Source organism: Canis lupus, chromosome 28 (genome assembly GCF_048164855.1).
Source record: "Canis lupus baileyi chromosome 28, mCanLup2.hap1, whole genome shotgun sequence".
Taxonomy (NCBI): domain Eukaryota; kingdom Metazoa; phylum Chordata; class Mammalia; order Carnivora; family Canidae; genus Canis; species Canis lupus.
The window spans coordinates 39,334,438-39,349,504 of NC_132865.1; the positions used below are offsets into that span (position 1 = coordinate 39,334,438).

At 32.3% G+C, this 15,067-nt stretch overlaps 1 protein-coding gene across 5 annotated transcripts in view; it reads right to left on the reverse strand.

Moving 5' to 3' along the window:
* The window catches only part of SNTG1 (syntrophin gamma 1), an 814,835-nt gene that overhangs the window by 189,995 nt on the left and 609,773 nt on the right, over positions 1–15,067 (reverse strand). For all 5 annotated transcript variants that reach the window (XM_072804669.1, XM_072804667.1, XM_072804668.1 and 2 more), the window contains one exon: positions 4,013–4,115. In XM_072804669.1, coding sequence (XP_072660770.1) covers positions 4,013–4,115 — 103 coding nt within the window. The remainder of the gene's footprint in view (positions 1–4,012; positions 4,116–15,067) is intronic.

Consider the following 15,067-nt stretch of genomic DNA (forward strand, 5'->3'; position numbering starts at 1 on the left):
AATTATATGTCAGATTCTGTGACAGATCCAAGCAGTCTTTTGAGTGAAATTCAAAGATTTAAATGTATGCATAGGAAAAAGATACAAGTTCAGTGATCTATGCTTTCTTTTTAAGAAGTTAGATATGAAAGAGCCAATTAAATCAAAGTAAGTAGAAGATAGAAAATAATAAAAATAAAAGTTGAGAATAGTAAGATTGGAACAAAATTATAGACAAAATTAGCCAAGAGAGAAATAGGTTCTTTGGAAAGATTAGTAAAACACATAGCAAAAATGATGTAGCAAGAGTGTGAAAACACGTTATTAATATCAAGAATGTGAAGATACTATTACTGCAAGCCAACAAACATCAAAAGGAATAATTAAAGGATATGATGAATAATTTCATGCAAATAAATTCATAACTTAAAATGGAAAAAATCTTGAAAAACACTTTACCAAAACTTATAAAAGAAGAAGAAAAGTATTAGAAAAATCCTATAAGAATTCAAGAGATTAATTCATACAAAATAAAAACTATAATTCTAGGGTCAAGTTGCCTTTTTGGTGAATTTATTAAATTATTTAAGAAGAATATAGTATTACTGGTAAGAAAATTCTTTATGAAGATAAAGGTTGTGATTCTTCACGTTACATGAAGACATCAAAAACTCAGGTACCAAAATCCCACTAACACATCACAAAAATGTACATATGGATACCCATCATGAACATATTTTTTACAAAGTCTTAATATATTAGCAAATTGAAAGCAGTAATATATTAAATATACTTTAACATTTCATGATCATGTGGTGTTTATCTTAGGAATACAAGTTTAATTTGGCATTCAAAATAAATATTTAAAAATTCACCGTATGAGCAGAATTTTTAAAAGATTAAAAATATATCTCAATGAATATAAAAAAAAATGTGACAATTGAACATCTCCTTATGTTAAAAAGAAAAACAAGAAAAATGCACAGTAACCCAGGAATAAAAGAACAGTACCTCAACCTAATAAAGGGCATGTGTGAGTACTTAGAGCTAATATCATATTTAGTGATAAAAAAAAACTGGAAATTTCTCCTCTAATGTTTTGAGCAAGAGAAGGATGTTTATTCTTAATACTTTGTATAACATTTTCTGGAAGTCCTAGCCATTGCAATAGGCAAGAAAAAGGAATTTTAAAAATATAGATTGGAAAGAAAGAAGCAGAATTCATTATTTACAGATAATATAATTAGAGAGCCTTAAAAAATATACCAGAAATCCTACAGAACTAATAGATGCAGAATATGTGCATGTATAAAAATAAACTATGTCTATGTGTTAGCAACAATAACTGGACAACTATTTTTAAATACCATTTATGGTAAAATAAAAAATTCCTAGAAATAAATGTAATGAAAGATATGCAAGACTTTCCCACTGAAAGCACTAAAATGTTGCTGAGAAAATTAGAACATAAATAAATGGAAAGTTATATCATGTTCATGGATTGAAAGATTTAAAGTTGTTAATGTGTTAATTCTCAAAATTATCTATAAATCAGAATCATAATTGGGTTTTGTAAAAATCCATGTGTTATTTCAAAAATATGTACAGCAATGTAAAGAGCCTAGAACAGTTAATAATACTGAAAAATCACAAAATTGGAAAACCTATCCTATGTCATCAACATGGTAGTTATGGTGAAAAACAAACCCCAAAATTAATGGAAATAAAATAACTTTTTGATTATAAATTCCTAGCTCAGACATAAAAAGTAATTAATATAAGATGGATTTTAAATTTAAACTTAAAAGCCAATGACATAAAGCTTCTAGGAAAAATGTAGGGGAATCTCTTTGCAACTTTGGGGTAGGCAAATATTTCTTTTTTTTTTTTTTTTTTTATTTATTTATGATAGGCACACAGTGAGAGAGAGAGAGGCAGAGACACAGGCAGAGGGAGAAGCAGGCTCCATGCACCGGGAGCCCGATGTGGGATTCGATCCCGGGTCTCCAGGATCGCGCCCTGGGCCAAAGGCAGGCGCCAAACCGCTGCGCCACCCAGGGATCCCTAGGCAAATATTTCTTAAAGAAGATACAGAAAAAAATAACCATATGCAAAAGAACAACAAAATGGTAGATTAGATATCGTCAAAATTAAAAGCTTCTGCAAACTTAAGACAGTTTTAGTTAAAATACGGTATTTATAGACTGAGAGAAAATTTTTGTAATACATATAGCCAACAATGATTGTATACAGAATATAATCTTAAACTCCTGCAGTACAATAATATGAAGACATACTAACAGAAAAATAGGCAAAACATGAGCAGACACATTACAAAATAAGATATATAAACTCTAATGATATATGCAAATTATACACCATAAGGAGATGATCATAATTAGTCGTCTTCACAGAAATGCAATTTTGACTATAACAAGCTGCCTCTGCACACTTGATAGAATATCTAAAAAAAAAAAAAAAAAAAATGGGCAGCCCGGGTGGCTCAGCAGTTTAGCGCCACCTTCAGTCCAGGGCGTGATCCTGGGGATCTGGGATTGGGTCCCACATCAGACTCCCTGTATGAAAGCTGCTTCTCCCTCTGCCTGTGTCTCTGCCTCTCGTCTGTGTGTCTCTCATGGATAAATAAATAAAATTTAAAAAAAATCTGTGACCATAAAATATTGTGATAAATCAGAGCAACCAGAACTCTCATACATTGCTGGAGTGGAGAGTAAGAGGTCTAGAAATATAGTCCGTTTTAGAAATATTTTTTGGCAGTTAGGTAACAAGTTAATTATACATCTACCTGGTGACTTTGCAATTCCACTCCTAAGTACTTACGGTAGTGACATAAAACTGGAAGACTTTCAAGAACCTTTTACAAAAATGTTCATAATAGCTCTATCTATGGTGGCAAACTACAGGAAACCGCTGTTATCCATCAATAGAAGAACAATTAGCAAACTTTCATCATACTCATTTAATGGCATATAACACAGCAATGTAAAAGAAAAAACAATTGAAATATATAAGTGATTTTTCATTATGAAAGAAGCCAGACACAAGAGTAAATACAGTATGATTCCATTCTAAAAAAGTCTTAGGAGAAGAAATGTTGATGTTAAGAAATCAAATTAATGGCTGTTTCTGAGGATGTTATTTATTGGGAAGAGGCACAGAGGAGACTTTCTGTGATTTAAAGGCATGTGGATTAAGCAAATGTGTCCATTTGTCAGAACCAATCCAATTGTTCAAGATCTTTGCATTTCATTACATGCAAATTATGTCTCAAAAATATATTCTTCTTTGATTTTTAGCAAAAGTGTTAGATGATATTATATTTTTTTAAGATTTTGTTTATGTTTATGTTTATTCATGAGAGACAGAGAGAGAGAGAGAGAGAGAGAGGCAGAGACACAGGCAGAGGGAGAAGCAGGCTCTATGCAAGGAGCCTGATGTGGGACTCGATCCCTGGTCTCCAGAATCACACCCCAGGCTGAAGGCAGTGCTAAACCGCTGGGCCACGGGGGCGGCCCTATTTTATTTCTTAATGTATAAATCGATACAGAGATTTTTAAGTTACTCTTATGAGTTTCCACATGAACTGGTTTCCTTCAATCTTCCTAGCCTCAGCAGGACTAACTTACGTGTAAATGCTTGTTTAGCAAGTCAAGTAGACAAATGAAAGTATATCATTTCATAGTTAGAGAAAATATATTAATCAATTATTATGAATGAAATATAATAGAGACACAAAATGTGTGTAGTTGATGTGATACTATTTTTACAATAAATACTATGCCTCTAATTATAGGTTAGCAAATAACCGTAAATGTGCTGAGTACATTCTAAAACAAAAATAACATCTGCTCCCTTTGCATAAGTATTCATAGAATGTTTTGTGATATAAAAATATTTGTATTCAAGCAGAAATCTCAACTTTAAGAAAATTACCAATTACTGTCAGGAAATAATGGTTTAGAAAGTAAATATGATGATGTGAGCATTTTACCTATTCTTCATAAATGCTTACATGCACAATCTTCATTCAGTGGGAGTTTGAGGAAAGCAGGTGCCCTTTTTAAAAATGACACTGTTAGGGTCACTTCTTCTCCAGCATTCCGAAGCACCTGAACCTAAAATAAAAAAGAATGAAATAATAGTTACTTGTGTGGTCACAAAGTATGTTATATGATTGCAAAACCTTGAAGTGATTTGCTGTCTTTTCCACCTCTCTTTTTTCCTTAGTGGACAGAACATTTCATTAAACATAGGAAGAATGAATTATGTAACATCGTAGGAATACAGCCATCACTTCTTCCTCTTCCCACGATTTGGTGGTCCTCTCTGTTCATTCACAATGTCATCATTTTCCATTAATACTTATAGAGGTCTCTTAGTATATAGTCTATATTAGGCAATATGAGAGATTATGACATTTACAGAAAGATGTGGTGCTCAAGCCACTGTGTCATTAACTTAATAGTATTTATTGAACCTGTATTATATACCACCTACAGATAAAAAATAAATGACTCTGTATGTCAATGAAAGGTCTAATCCAAATTAAACAAAATTGGCCCAATTCATTCAAGACTTTTGCAAAAAATAAATAGATATTATTTTCTTGTTATATCATTGCATACTTTATTTTCCTTTCCCTGCAGACTTGGAATAATGGTGGAGACTGTTATCATCAACTCTCAACACTTTTCAAATTATAGAATTAATAGACCTAGTTCTACCAGTTAAAATAACACCAATTTCTTCAAAAATTGTATCAAGACAAACATAAGAAATACTAAAAGAAGTACAAGTTGAGGAGTTATCTGTAATAAACATATTAGAAAAGATAGAGGTATATTTATAATTTTAAAATCTCACATCAACTAAAAGGAGAATTATGAATAATTAGTGAAGGCAGTTAATAAACATGGGATCATAGGTTGTGATTAAACATCTAGAAAAAATGCTCAACCTCCAGTCATTAGAGAATTAGCTATCAAAATGATTTAGAATGGCTTCTGGTCTGGAGAAGATGGCATGACTTCATCTTTGTTCTCCCTCAGTAACTAGAAACACCTAAAAACCTGCAAGAGACAACTGAAATGCAAATCAAACTCTGAAAGGTAGAAAGAAAAAAGAACTTGTTAGGGATCCCAGGACAGGAGGAATAGCACAGAGAAGGGATGTTTTCTATGCCCTCACCCAACAGAGCAACTTCTACCCACTGCTGGATAAAGCATCCCTTTGGGGCAGCACTGGGGGCTCAGCGGTTTAGCACCGCCTTCAGCCCAGGGTGTGATCCTGGAGACCCGGAATGGAGTCCCACGTGAGGCTCCCTGCATGGAGCCTGCTTCTCCCTCTGCCTGTGTCTCTGATTCTCTCTGACTCTCTGTGTCTTTCATGAATAAATAAATAAAATCTTTTAAAAAAATGTTTAAAAAAAGCATCCCTTTGTTTACTTAGTGGTTTCAGGGGCCCAGCCTGAGAAAACGGTTTCCATCTCCTCAAACAGCATCAGCAGGGAACAGTGGGAAATCAATCTGATCAAAGAAGCCAAACACTGTTCTAAATAAGTATATTGGCAATGGGACCACAGTCCACAAAATTAGGCTATGACCTGTATGGTAAATAAAGTGAATTCCTGTTAAAAAGGAAAAAAAAAATCTTATATAAGATCCATAGGCTCAAAATAATAAGAAAGTGGCTAGAATACAATAAAATAACATGTCTCACTAAGAACCAGGAAAATCATAAATTGAGTGATAAAAGATAGTCAGCTAACTCCAACTAGATGAATTACAAACTGGTATTATCTGACAAGGATTTTAAAGTCACCTTAATAAAAATATTTCAACAAGAAAATACAAATCCCTTGAATCAAATGAAAAATTACAAAATCTCAGCAAAGAAATACAAATTTTGAAAAAGGACCAAATGAAAACTAATGAACTAAAAAATACATTAACATAAATTAAAAAAAAACTTATTGGATTGGCTCAATGACAGAAGATAGAATCAGTCAAATGACAAAAAATAGAATTCACAAACTTGAGGACAGAATAAAATTCACTCACATGCAGGAAAAAGTAATATATTTTATCACATTAAAAGTGGAAAAAAGTTTAAAAGTGAAGAAAATTATGTAATAATTTAAATAGATGCAAAGAAGCATTTAATAAAATACATTTGAAAAAAATTCATAGAAAACTGAATATAAAAAAGAGTATCTTCATATTATAAAGAGTATATAGGGACGCCTGGGTGGCTCAGTGGTTTGGTGCCTGCCTTCAGCCCATGGCGTGATCCTGGAGACCGGGGATCGAGTCCCAAGTCAGGCTCTCTGTATGGAGCCTGCTTTTCTCTCTCTGCCTGTGTCTCTGCCTCTCTCTGTATCTCTCATTAATAAAAAATAAATAAAATCTTTTAAAAAAATAAGGAGGATATAGAAATTTCTAGAAGAAATGTCATTGTTAATGGTGATTTATTGAGACATTTCTCTCTGAGATCAGAGATGAAACAAATATGTCCACCATCTTGTTTCTTTTAATCTTTCTTCAGGTCTTACTGCAATACGGCAAGAAAAGAGCTAATAAAATGCACGAAAATTGAAAGAAGCAATAAAACTATCATTATTCAGAGATAAAATAATTTTGAGCATAAAAAATCTTTGGGAACCTGTAGACATCATTACATTAGATATTACTAGTTGAGTTACTAAGGGTGTTTAGCATGGAATAGTGTAGATACAAAGTAATAAGCTGTTAGAAAGAAAACCATAGGCCCAAAATGGAGTAATATATATGTTAGGCTGTCACCAAACTAGGGCTTAATACCTAATCTAATTGCAGTTTCAATTTCTCCCAGAAATGTAGTCTTAAATAGTCAGGAGTTTTCTGGTTAGCACCAAGGAGGTGATCTGTCCCATGGGTCCTCTCCATTTCCCAAAGGAAAATGAAGTAATCAATCTACAAGGGCCTCTTGCCCTTGCCTTTCTTCTTTCTTTCTTTTTGACTAATTGTCCCTTCTCATGTGTGCATATAAAATTCTTCCATTTTGTACAGAAACTTGGAGCTCCTTTCTACTTGTTGGATGGGATGCTGCCTGATTCATAAATGGCTTAACAAAGTGCATTAGACTTTCAAATTTACTTCGTTAAATTTTGTCTTTGAACAATACAAGGGTCAACTGGTTTTGATTCAATATCAACAAACAAATACAACATTAATTTTTAAATAATGGAAGACTTATGGTATGTCATGGATCACTAGGTGTAATACTGTAAAGATAACAATTTTCTCCTATTTTTCTATAGATGCAAGACAATCCTATTCAAGGTACCAATGTCTTTTTTTAATTCAATTTTTGGCTTAGTATGAACTTATGAACTTATGTTTTGTATTAGCACTTAACACTGATATAATCATTATTACATAATTGTTTTGAGAATTTGTTGGTCAGTGTAATATATGGGATGGTGGAACACAATAGGCCAATGGTTACATTCTATAGTAAATGTACAGCAAATAATTTCTTTCTACCATTAAATAATAAATAACAGTATGAGTATCTTAAGGGTAAATATGAGAATAAACATGAAGAAGTTAAATATGGTTCCCTCGAAAATAGGCAGTGGACAACTGCTTTACATGTGTACTTCAGTCTTGAAGTTTTCATTCAAGTGTAATTGAGAAAAATAAAAATAATAATTTTAATTGTAAAATCTCACCATAGATAACTTAGGTTTGTTTTTTACTAAAAGCTCAGTTATGGTTCTTTCTGAGAACCGAGTAACAAGTTCAAGTCCTTGCCACATATGCATTTCTTAATAAATGCAGGAATATTCATTTTTTCATTGAACAGGATTGAGGGTTTTGGTTTTTTTTTTCAAATTTTTCTCTGCTTTGCTACTATTGCTTTGAATGCATATTTCATCAGCTTGATACTGTCAGGTTGGAAAATACAGGTTCTACATGAGTAATGATGAATGTCATCTTCCTGCAAAATCAGAAATCTTCACCAATAAATCAAGCTATTTTTTTCATTTTTACTCACATTGTATGATGCAAATCAAATGTGCATTTTGATCTAATAGTAATTATCACAGTTATTCTATCATACTGCCTTGACTGTGTATGTGGGCAAAAGTAGCAAGAAGGGAAATAAGAAAGTTTGTGAGGATAATAGTAACTAGCCTAGCATGATGCTAGAACTACCAAGTAAGATTTAGATCTCCAGAGAGCAAGATCGCCGCTTACTGATGACAGTGATGGAAAACAGTTACGTAAAATTCCACATTAACATTTGACTCCTCTTTCTTGACATATTGTTAAGTGCAGTACATCATTTTCTTAAAGCCCTGACTCTAGCTGAAAAGGAAATTAGATGTGACTTTGAGGAATGGTTTTAAACAGGTTGCCTTACAGACAAAACAACAAGGCTAACACTAGATACAATCACATGCTTTGCTGCTGATGTTAATTACATGTCAACATGGAATAAAAAAATCACTTTTTATTATATATATTATTATGTAATCACTTTTTGTTTATATTAATTGTGGGGAAAACCTTGATTTATTACATGTATTATAGAGTAAGAGTGTGAGAGAAAATTGTATTTTAAAAGCTTTCTTAAGTGGAGTTAGAGGGTCCTCTGGCCCTGACCATCTGCATTCACATTCAGGTTTCAGAGGAATCTGCAGGGTGGCAAATGAGGAGCACACTATCCTCTCAGTAGTGTGAGTGCAGGTGAATACATTCATACCTACAGATTATACCTGGGGTCATAGTGGCTGCCAGTTTTCAGGGCAGGAGATAGAGCCTTTTAAGAGAGACATTTGACCGAGAACGGAGTCTACAATAGTCACAAGAACTGGTGCTACTGGGTTGATAGTAAATTAAGTGGAGTAGCAGAGATTATCCAATTGGAAAATAGGGTATAGAACTATATCTAGGAAGATCATATCACATCACCATTGGAAGTAGTGGGTGACCTGTGAAAAATCAACTATAATCTAGAATTTAGAGGAGGCAATGTGAAAGAAAGAAGAGATTTGGGATTATTTAAAACTGTCATCTCTCACCTTTTATTACTATGACTAGTAGATACAGAACGGTGCTAGAAGAGCCAGGAGTAGATGGAATAGGGCATGAGGACCAGAATTATCATGGATAAAGCAGATCCAAAAAGGTAATGTGACATTCCTGAGGATGCATTCACTCATTTCTTTGTCTTTCCTGTATTTTAATTTATGAAAACACTCTATATATATGTAAAGGAATACCAAGCATACAGGCATTTCTAGTCCAAATTTCATGCCGTTTTAAAATAAAAAGTCACAGCACAAATGTATATCTGGTTATATGTTTAAAAAAGGACTACTAACATTTTAATAATTCTGAATTCCTAAAGTTTCAGGCTAAAACAGTGTTCAAGTATACAGTAATTTTTGAGTTTTGGTAAATATTACAATCAAGAATAAAGTTTGAGTGGATAGTAAATTTAAGTTCCTAAAATCAGGATGTAATAATATCAGTGAATTTCAATAGGCAAAAGAACCACTTAACTTTAGTGAGGAAAGAATGTTGAAACACTTGAGCAAATTTTCCTAGAATATTTAAAACTATGACTAAAAATAATTCTATCACTTTCAAAGACTCCATTAGAGCAAGATTCTATATAACAAAAGTGGGTGAAAAGTCAAATGATAGATATATTGAACTTCAACATAACAAGCAGAATATATTGTTAGCTAGTTCCCATGGTTATAGAAATGCTGTTATAGTATTTATTTTAACTCCAAGATGATTTCCTCAATAATTCAAGTGTTATTTTACTTTTATCTTCTTATTGTCATATGCCCAATTGCCTAGTTTATGTTCTATTAAGCCAGTTTAACTAAATTTTAAAATTCATGAAATCTTTACTTCACAAAAGGATCAGGAACACTTGGGTTCAAAGCCAAGTTTTATCTAATTCTTAAAGAAGAAATTTTTCCAGCATAAAGTTATTAAAGCTTCTTCAATTCATGTCACTAAATAAAACTAAAATGAAAATGAATAATGAGTGCTGACATATGAAGAAACAAAAGACCACTGTTAATGTAAATACAGATGTAATAATTTAAATACACTATTCACATATAGAATCCTACAAATGACAAATGAAATTGTACCATGACCAAATAGGCTTTATTTCAAAACAACAAGCCTAGATAAATATCGAGGTTATTAACAACGTAACTAATTTAATCAAGTTAAACATATATAACTTATCTATTAATACATACAGAAAATAGATTAGAGAGAGAAAATTTTAGCCTCTTCATTAGAGTCTGAAAGGACATTTGGCCAAACTAAGCTATACTTTCTAATAAAAACTCTGAGAAAAATAAGAACAGAAGAAAATCTTGTGATATTTCTTGAATATGCCTGGCTGTTCCTTGAGCCTAATATGGTCTCTCCCTAAATATTTGCATGGCTAACAGCCTTACTTCCTTTACGCCTTTATGTAAGTCGTAAAGTCGTACTTCCTTTACGAAGTCATCCCAATAAGTCCTATCTTCATCAACCTATTTAAAATTATAGCTCTGCACATATCGCTGTCCTCAGTTTCTTGTTCTGTCATCTTTCATACCTATTAGTACATTCCTACATACTCCATACTGCACCGACATATGGTGTCTAATATTCTTCTATCTCTGTACCATGAAAATGTGTGCTATGCAAGGATAACAGGCTATATATCTTGTTCACAGGTACATTCAAAGAGTCTGGCATAACACATCTCATAAAAAGTCTTCATTATAGAATTTTGGGTGGGTAAACTTACTACAGTTGTTTTAAAAAGCAGCAAAAATTATCCCAAATGTTAAAACAAAGATACCATATTCATTTTTTCAAAGATACTATATTAATTAAAATCAGGTAATTGATAAAGATGCTCACTGTCTCCATTATTTTTCAAAAATATTTTATGAGTTCTAGCAAATACAGTAAAATAAGAAAATAAACCTACATGAATATTAAAATAAAACCAACTCATTATTAAAGATATAATTGTGTATTTAAAAAAATTCCCCACTAAAACACTGATTGGATTTTAAAAGATAATGTGTTAAGGTAGCTTCATAGAGGATCATTATAATATAAATATCTTCTTCCTGTGTTAGCCATAAGAACCAGGAAAAAATATTAAAAATCTGGGGAGAAAAAGCCCATAAAATCCTTAGATTTTTCAAAGCATAGATTGCTTTAAAGTAAATTTTTTTTTTTTTTGAAGGATAGAAATCAAAATCTAAAGCTTTGCAAGGATATACCATATACTTGGTGAAATTTTCAGTAAGAACAAATTAGGTCAACATTCTCCAGAATATCCAAAAATATTTTATGCTTAAAGAATAGCATCAGGGATTGGGAGGAATTGAGTTCTCCTTGTCTGAATATATTATTATGTTATTTAATTAAATCTGTATATTATTGAGATACAAATAGACTAATCAATAGAAATTGATAAAAACTACAAAATGGATTTTAATATACTTGAACTTTTAATATATGAGAGACTTTTTAAATTTAGTGTTTAAAAGACTGATTAAAATAAGTAGTACAAACACATCTGGCTCTCCTTTCAGAAGAAAATGAAATAGGACACAATTTTAAACAACATACTAATGGTAAGTCTTAATGAATTAGAGTCAAATGTAAATACTATTACCAATATAATGTAAGAAATTACGTGTAGGATTCCATGTAAAATCCAGGGGTGAAAAGAACATGTTAAACTCAATTACAAATGCAAAACTTAAAGGACACACCTACATTTGTAAAGCTACATATGGAGAGATAGCAATGTATTTAAATGTAAATACTGCAACAGTTTTGCCTGTTCTTCAAATTCAGCTGAATTAGTCACTTCTTTCAAATACATATGAAGACAATTGTTTTTTCCTTTTGTTTCTCTGTTTGTTTGTTTTGGTTGCAATTACTATAAGTAATACATAAGGCCCCTGTTAATTTAAGTTGACATTATTCTTTCAAAAGATCTCAAAAGGAAACTTCAAAGGTTTATATATTTGCTAAGACCAACAAATAGAGAACAGTTTTCAGATTCATCATTTCATTCTTTTGCTGGAGAAAAGCACAAAGAATAGTAAGCTTGAATATTGCATCTCATTAAATACAGAAACAAAACTAGATGAGCAGGCTAAGAGGTGGCTGCTTGCTAGCTGGGGCACCAGCCATCCTGTCCTGAACATCACTGTCATTCCTAATGACCTGATACACACATCAATGGTTCTTTAAATACTACATTTTCAGAGATGACAATGCAATCTAATGCAACACTGTTAAAAATCCCAGCAATAATTGAGTATGACAATATTCTATCTACTGAATATTGGCCCACATTATCCGACTAAAAATTATTTTGATTTGTTAATTCATTTCTACTGAAAGTCTTAACAGTTGCATATTTAATAATCCACAGTTATATAATGAATAATGTTTTACCAAGTATGCAAGTTACATTGCTGCCCTAGATTTGTAAAATAAAGCCTCTGAAGTAAACAAGACAAAAGTTCTTACTTTTCATTTTACAAATGAGAATCTGAAAACATTAAGGTAGGTGACTTGTTCAAATATATCAGCTAATATATGGATAGACTGATAAGTAAAATTACATGTATAAGTGAGTTCTCTATTTTTTTCACTGGGCCTTTTTCCTAAGAGGTTAATGGCAAATCTTAAGTAATCATTTAAAGAACATATTTGACTCTCATAGTGATTTTGAGATGACAGTCACGACCTCTCAGCTTCCACATACCCCTTATATCTCGAGTCCATTTACAATGCACAACCTCACTGCCCTAATTCTGAGAAGAAGATAGATAGACGACAAAGCCCCTCTGTATCAGGAGCCAGGATAAAATGGAGAAAGTAACTTCTCTCTAAATTAGTAAAACTACATCTGTTTAAATTACTTTCTTGTGCATATTTTCCTCTTGGGGTTAATTAGTGTAGAGTTTAAATCAATGCAACACACATACATTGAGTGTCTATCAAATTCAAAACACCATATTTTATAAAACAGAATCTGCAGTATTAAATAAAGGTAGCAAAGCCTTTAATTCAGCAGATTATCAAACTAGTGAGAAGACAAGTATTCATAATAAATTACAAGGGGAAAGATGCTACAAGGAAGGTTTTTAAAATTAAACATCATACGTAAATTACTCAAACCCAAATATACTTAGCATATTACGTATCACAGGATTTTTTTTTCTACCCATTCTGCTAATAATATGGATATCATTGAAGTTTGCACACTCTTCTCATTCCTTAACATGACAAGAACAAACAAAAACTGGTGCAATGTTTGCCCTCACAATGTGGAGGTCTTGGAAATTTTGCCACCAGTTTTGCCACTGGTCATGACTCAGACATCATCATTCATATGTTAAATATGAGCGAAGTTTCAATTACCAAACCAAATGTAATCAATGTTTACCAAGGCCCCAAAACTTTAAATCAGACCTTTGTGTTTAAATGGCTCCCTACCTTCTTTCAACTATGGAAAGTATATTTATAAAACACAGTCACTATATATTAATAAGGTATATCAATTCAAATCTTGAGGGAAGGGAAAGAAAAGACATCTTTTACAAATAAAAATACTTTAACATTTCTTATACATGGTTATAATATATTTGAGGCAGAATAGTAAGGTACAGAGCATCTTCATATTTATCTGAGAAAGTTCAGAGTGTTTTAATTTTTAAACAAAGTCTCATGAAGATGATAATATTCTATAATCATATTAGATTGAAATATATAATGTACAAACTTACTCTAAATTTTTATTAAAGCCATAGTTATATGAATGTTTAGTGTAGTGTTCTAGATTTAAGTCAAATTCTTGAAGGAAAAGAGAAATCATAATGCTTTTCCTTATTTTCATAAATTCTGCATAAAATTATCTCACACAAAATGAATTGTTAAAATCTGAAAAACAGGGCAGCCCTGGTGACTCAGCGGATTAGTGCTGCCTTCAGCCCAGGGGGTGATCCTGGAGACTCGGGATCTATTCCCACATCGGGCTCCCTGCATGGAGCCTGTTTCTCCCTCTGCCTGTGTCTCTGCCTCTCTCTCTCTCTCTCTCTGTCTCTCATGAATAAATAAATAAAATCTTAAAAAAAATCTGAAAAACAAAGCTAAACATTATCATACCCACATTAGATTTGCAGCTGCATCATACAGTTGCTAAATATTTGTATATGCATATTATTATAACATGTTTACACAACATAGAACTAAGAAATAAATATTTTACAACCACTTGCACTGTTTCCTGCCATACACTGTCATTTCAGTCTATTGTGTGAGTCATTTAAATATGTTTTTCTAAATTTTAAATGCCATTCCCCCGTGATGCACATTGAGTACAGTATAAACACTCTGATACCATTAGCAGCATTTTTGGGGCCACCAGAGTAAGCTGTGCTGCATTTCCTTGGTAACTGGTTTGCACAGGGAGAAACACAGCTGTATTGCTTTGGGAAACCAGCGGTTTCTTTGGGTGTTTGGTAATTTCAAATACTTGAAAATAGATGTGTATGCTTCATACGTAATGTATTCAATAAATAGGGAAAAACAATCTGCCTTATATGTTGCTAAATGCATGAAGAAAAAATACATCCCTTCTATTATCTGACAATTACTACAAATTTCAGTCTTCAAAGAACTCTATCATGCACAAAATGTTGGAGATACCACACACACAATTTCAAAAGCCATTATCAAATTGCACAGGATGCATATACTTTATGGGATACATACATTTCCTCATCTTAGTTATATGGATATTACTGATAATATATAAGAATGAACTTCAGCAAAATTATAAATTTATTGTCTTTCTGTTTTGTCATCTCGTACATCTCTCTAGTCTACTTTTCTACTTTAAACCCTACTTCTTTTCCAACAGAGTCACTAAGGACCGTCCTGACCTGAATGACAAAAATAAGGAAACAACTCTGGGAAATCTCTCTGCATCCATGCACTCAGTGTCACACTCACACTTCATT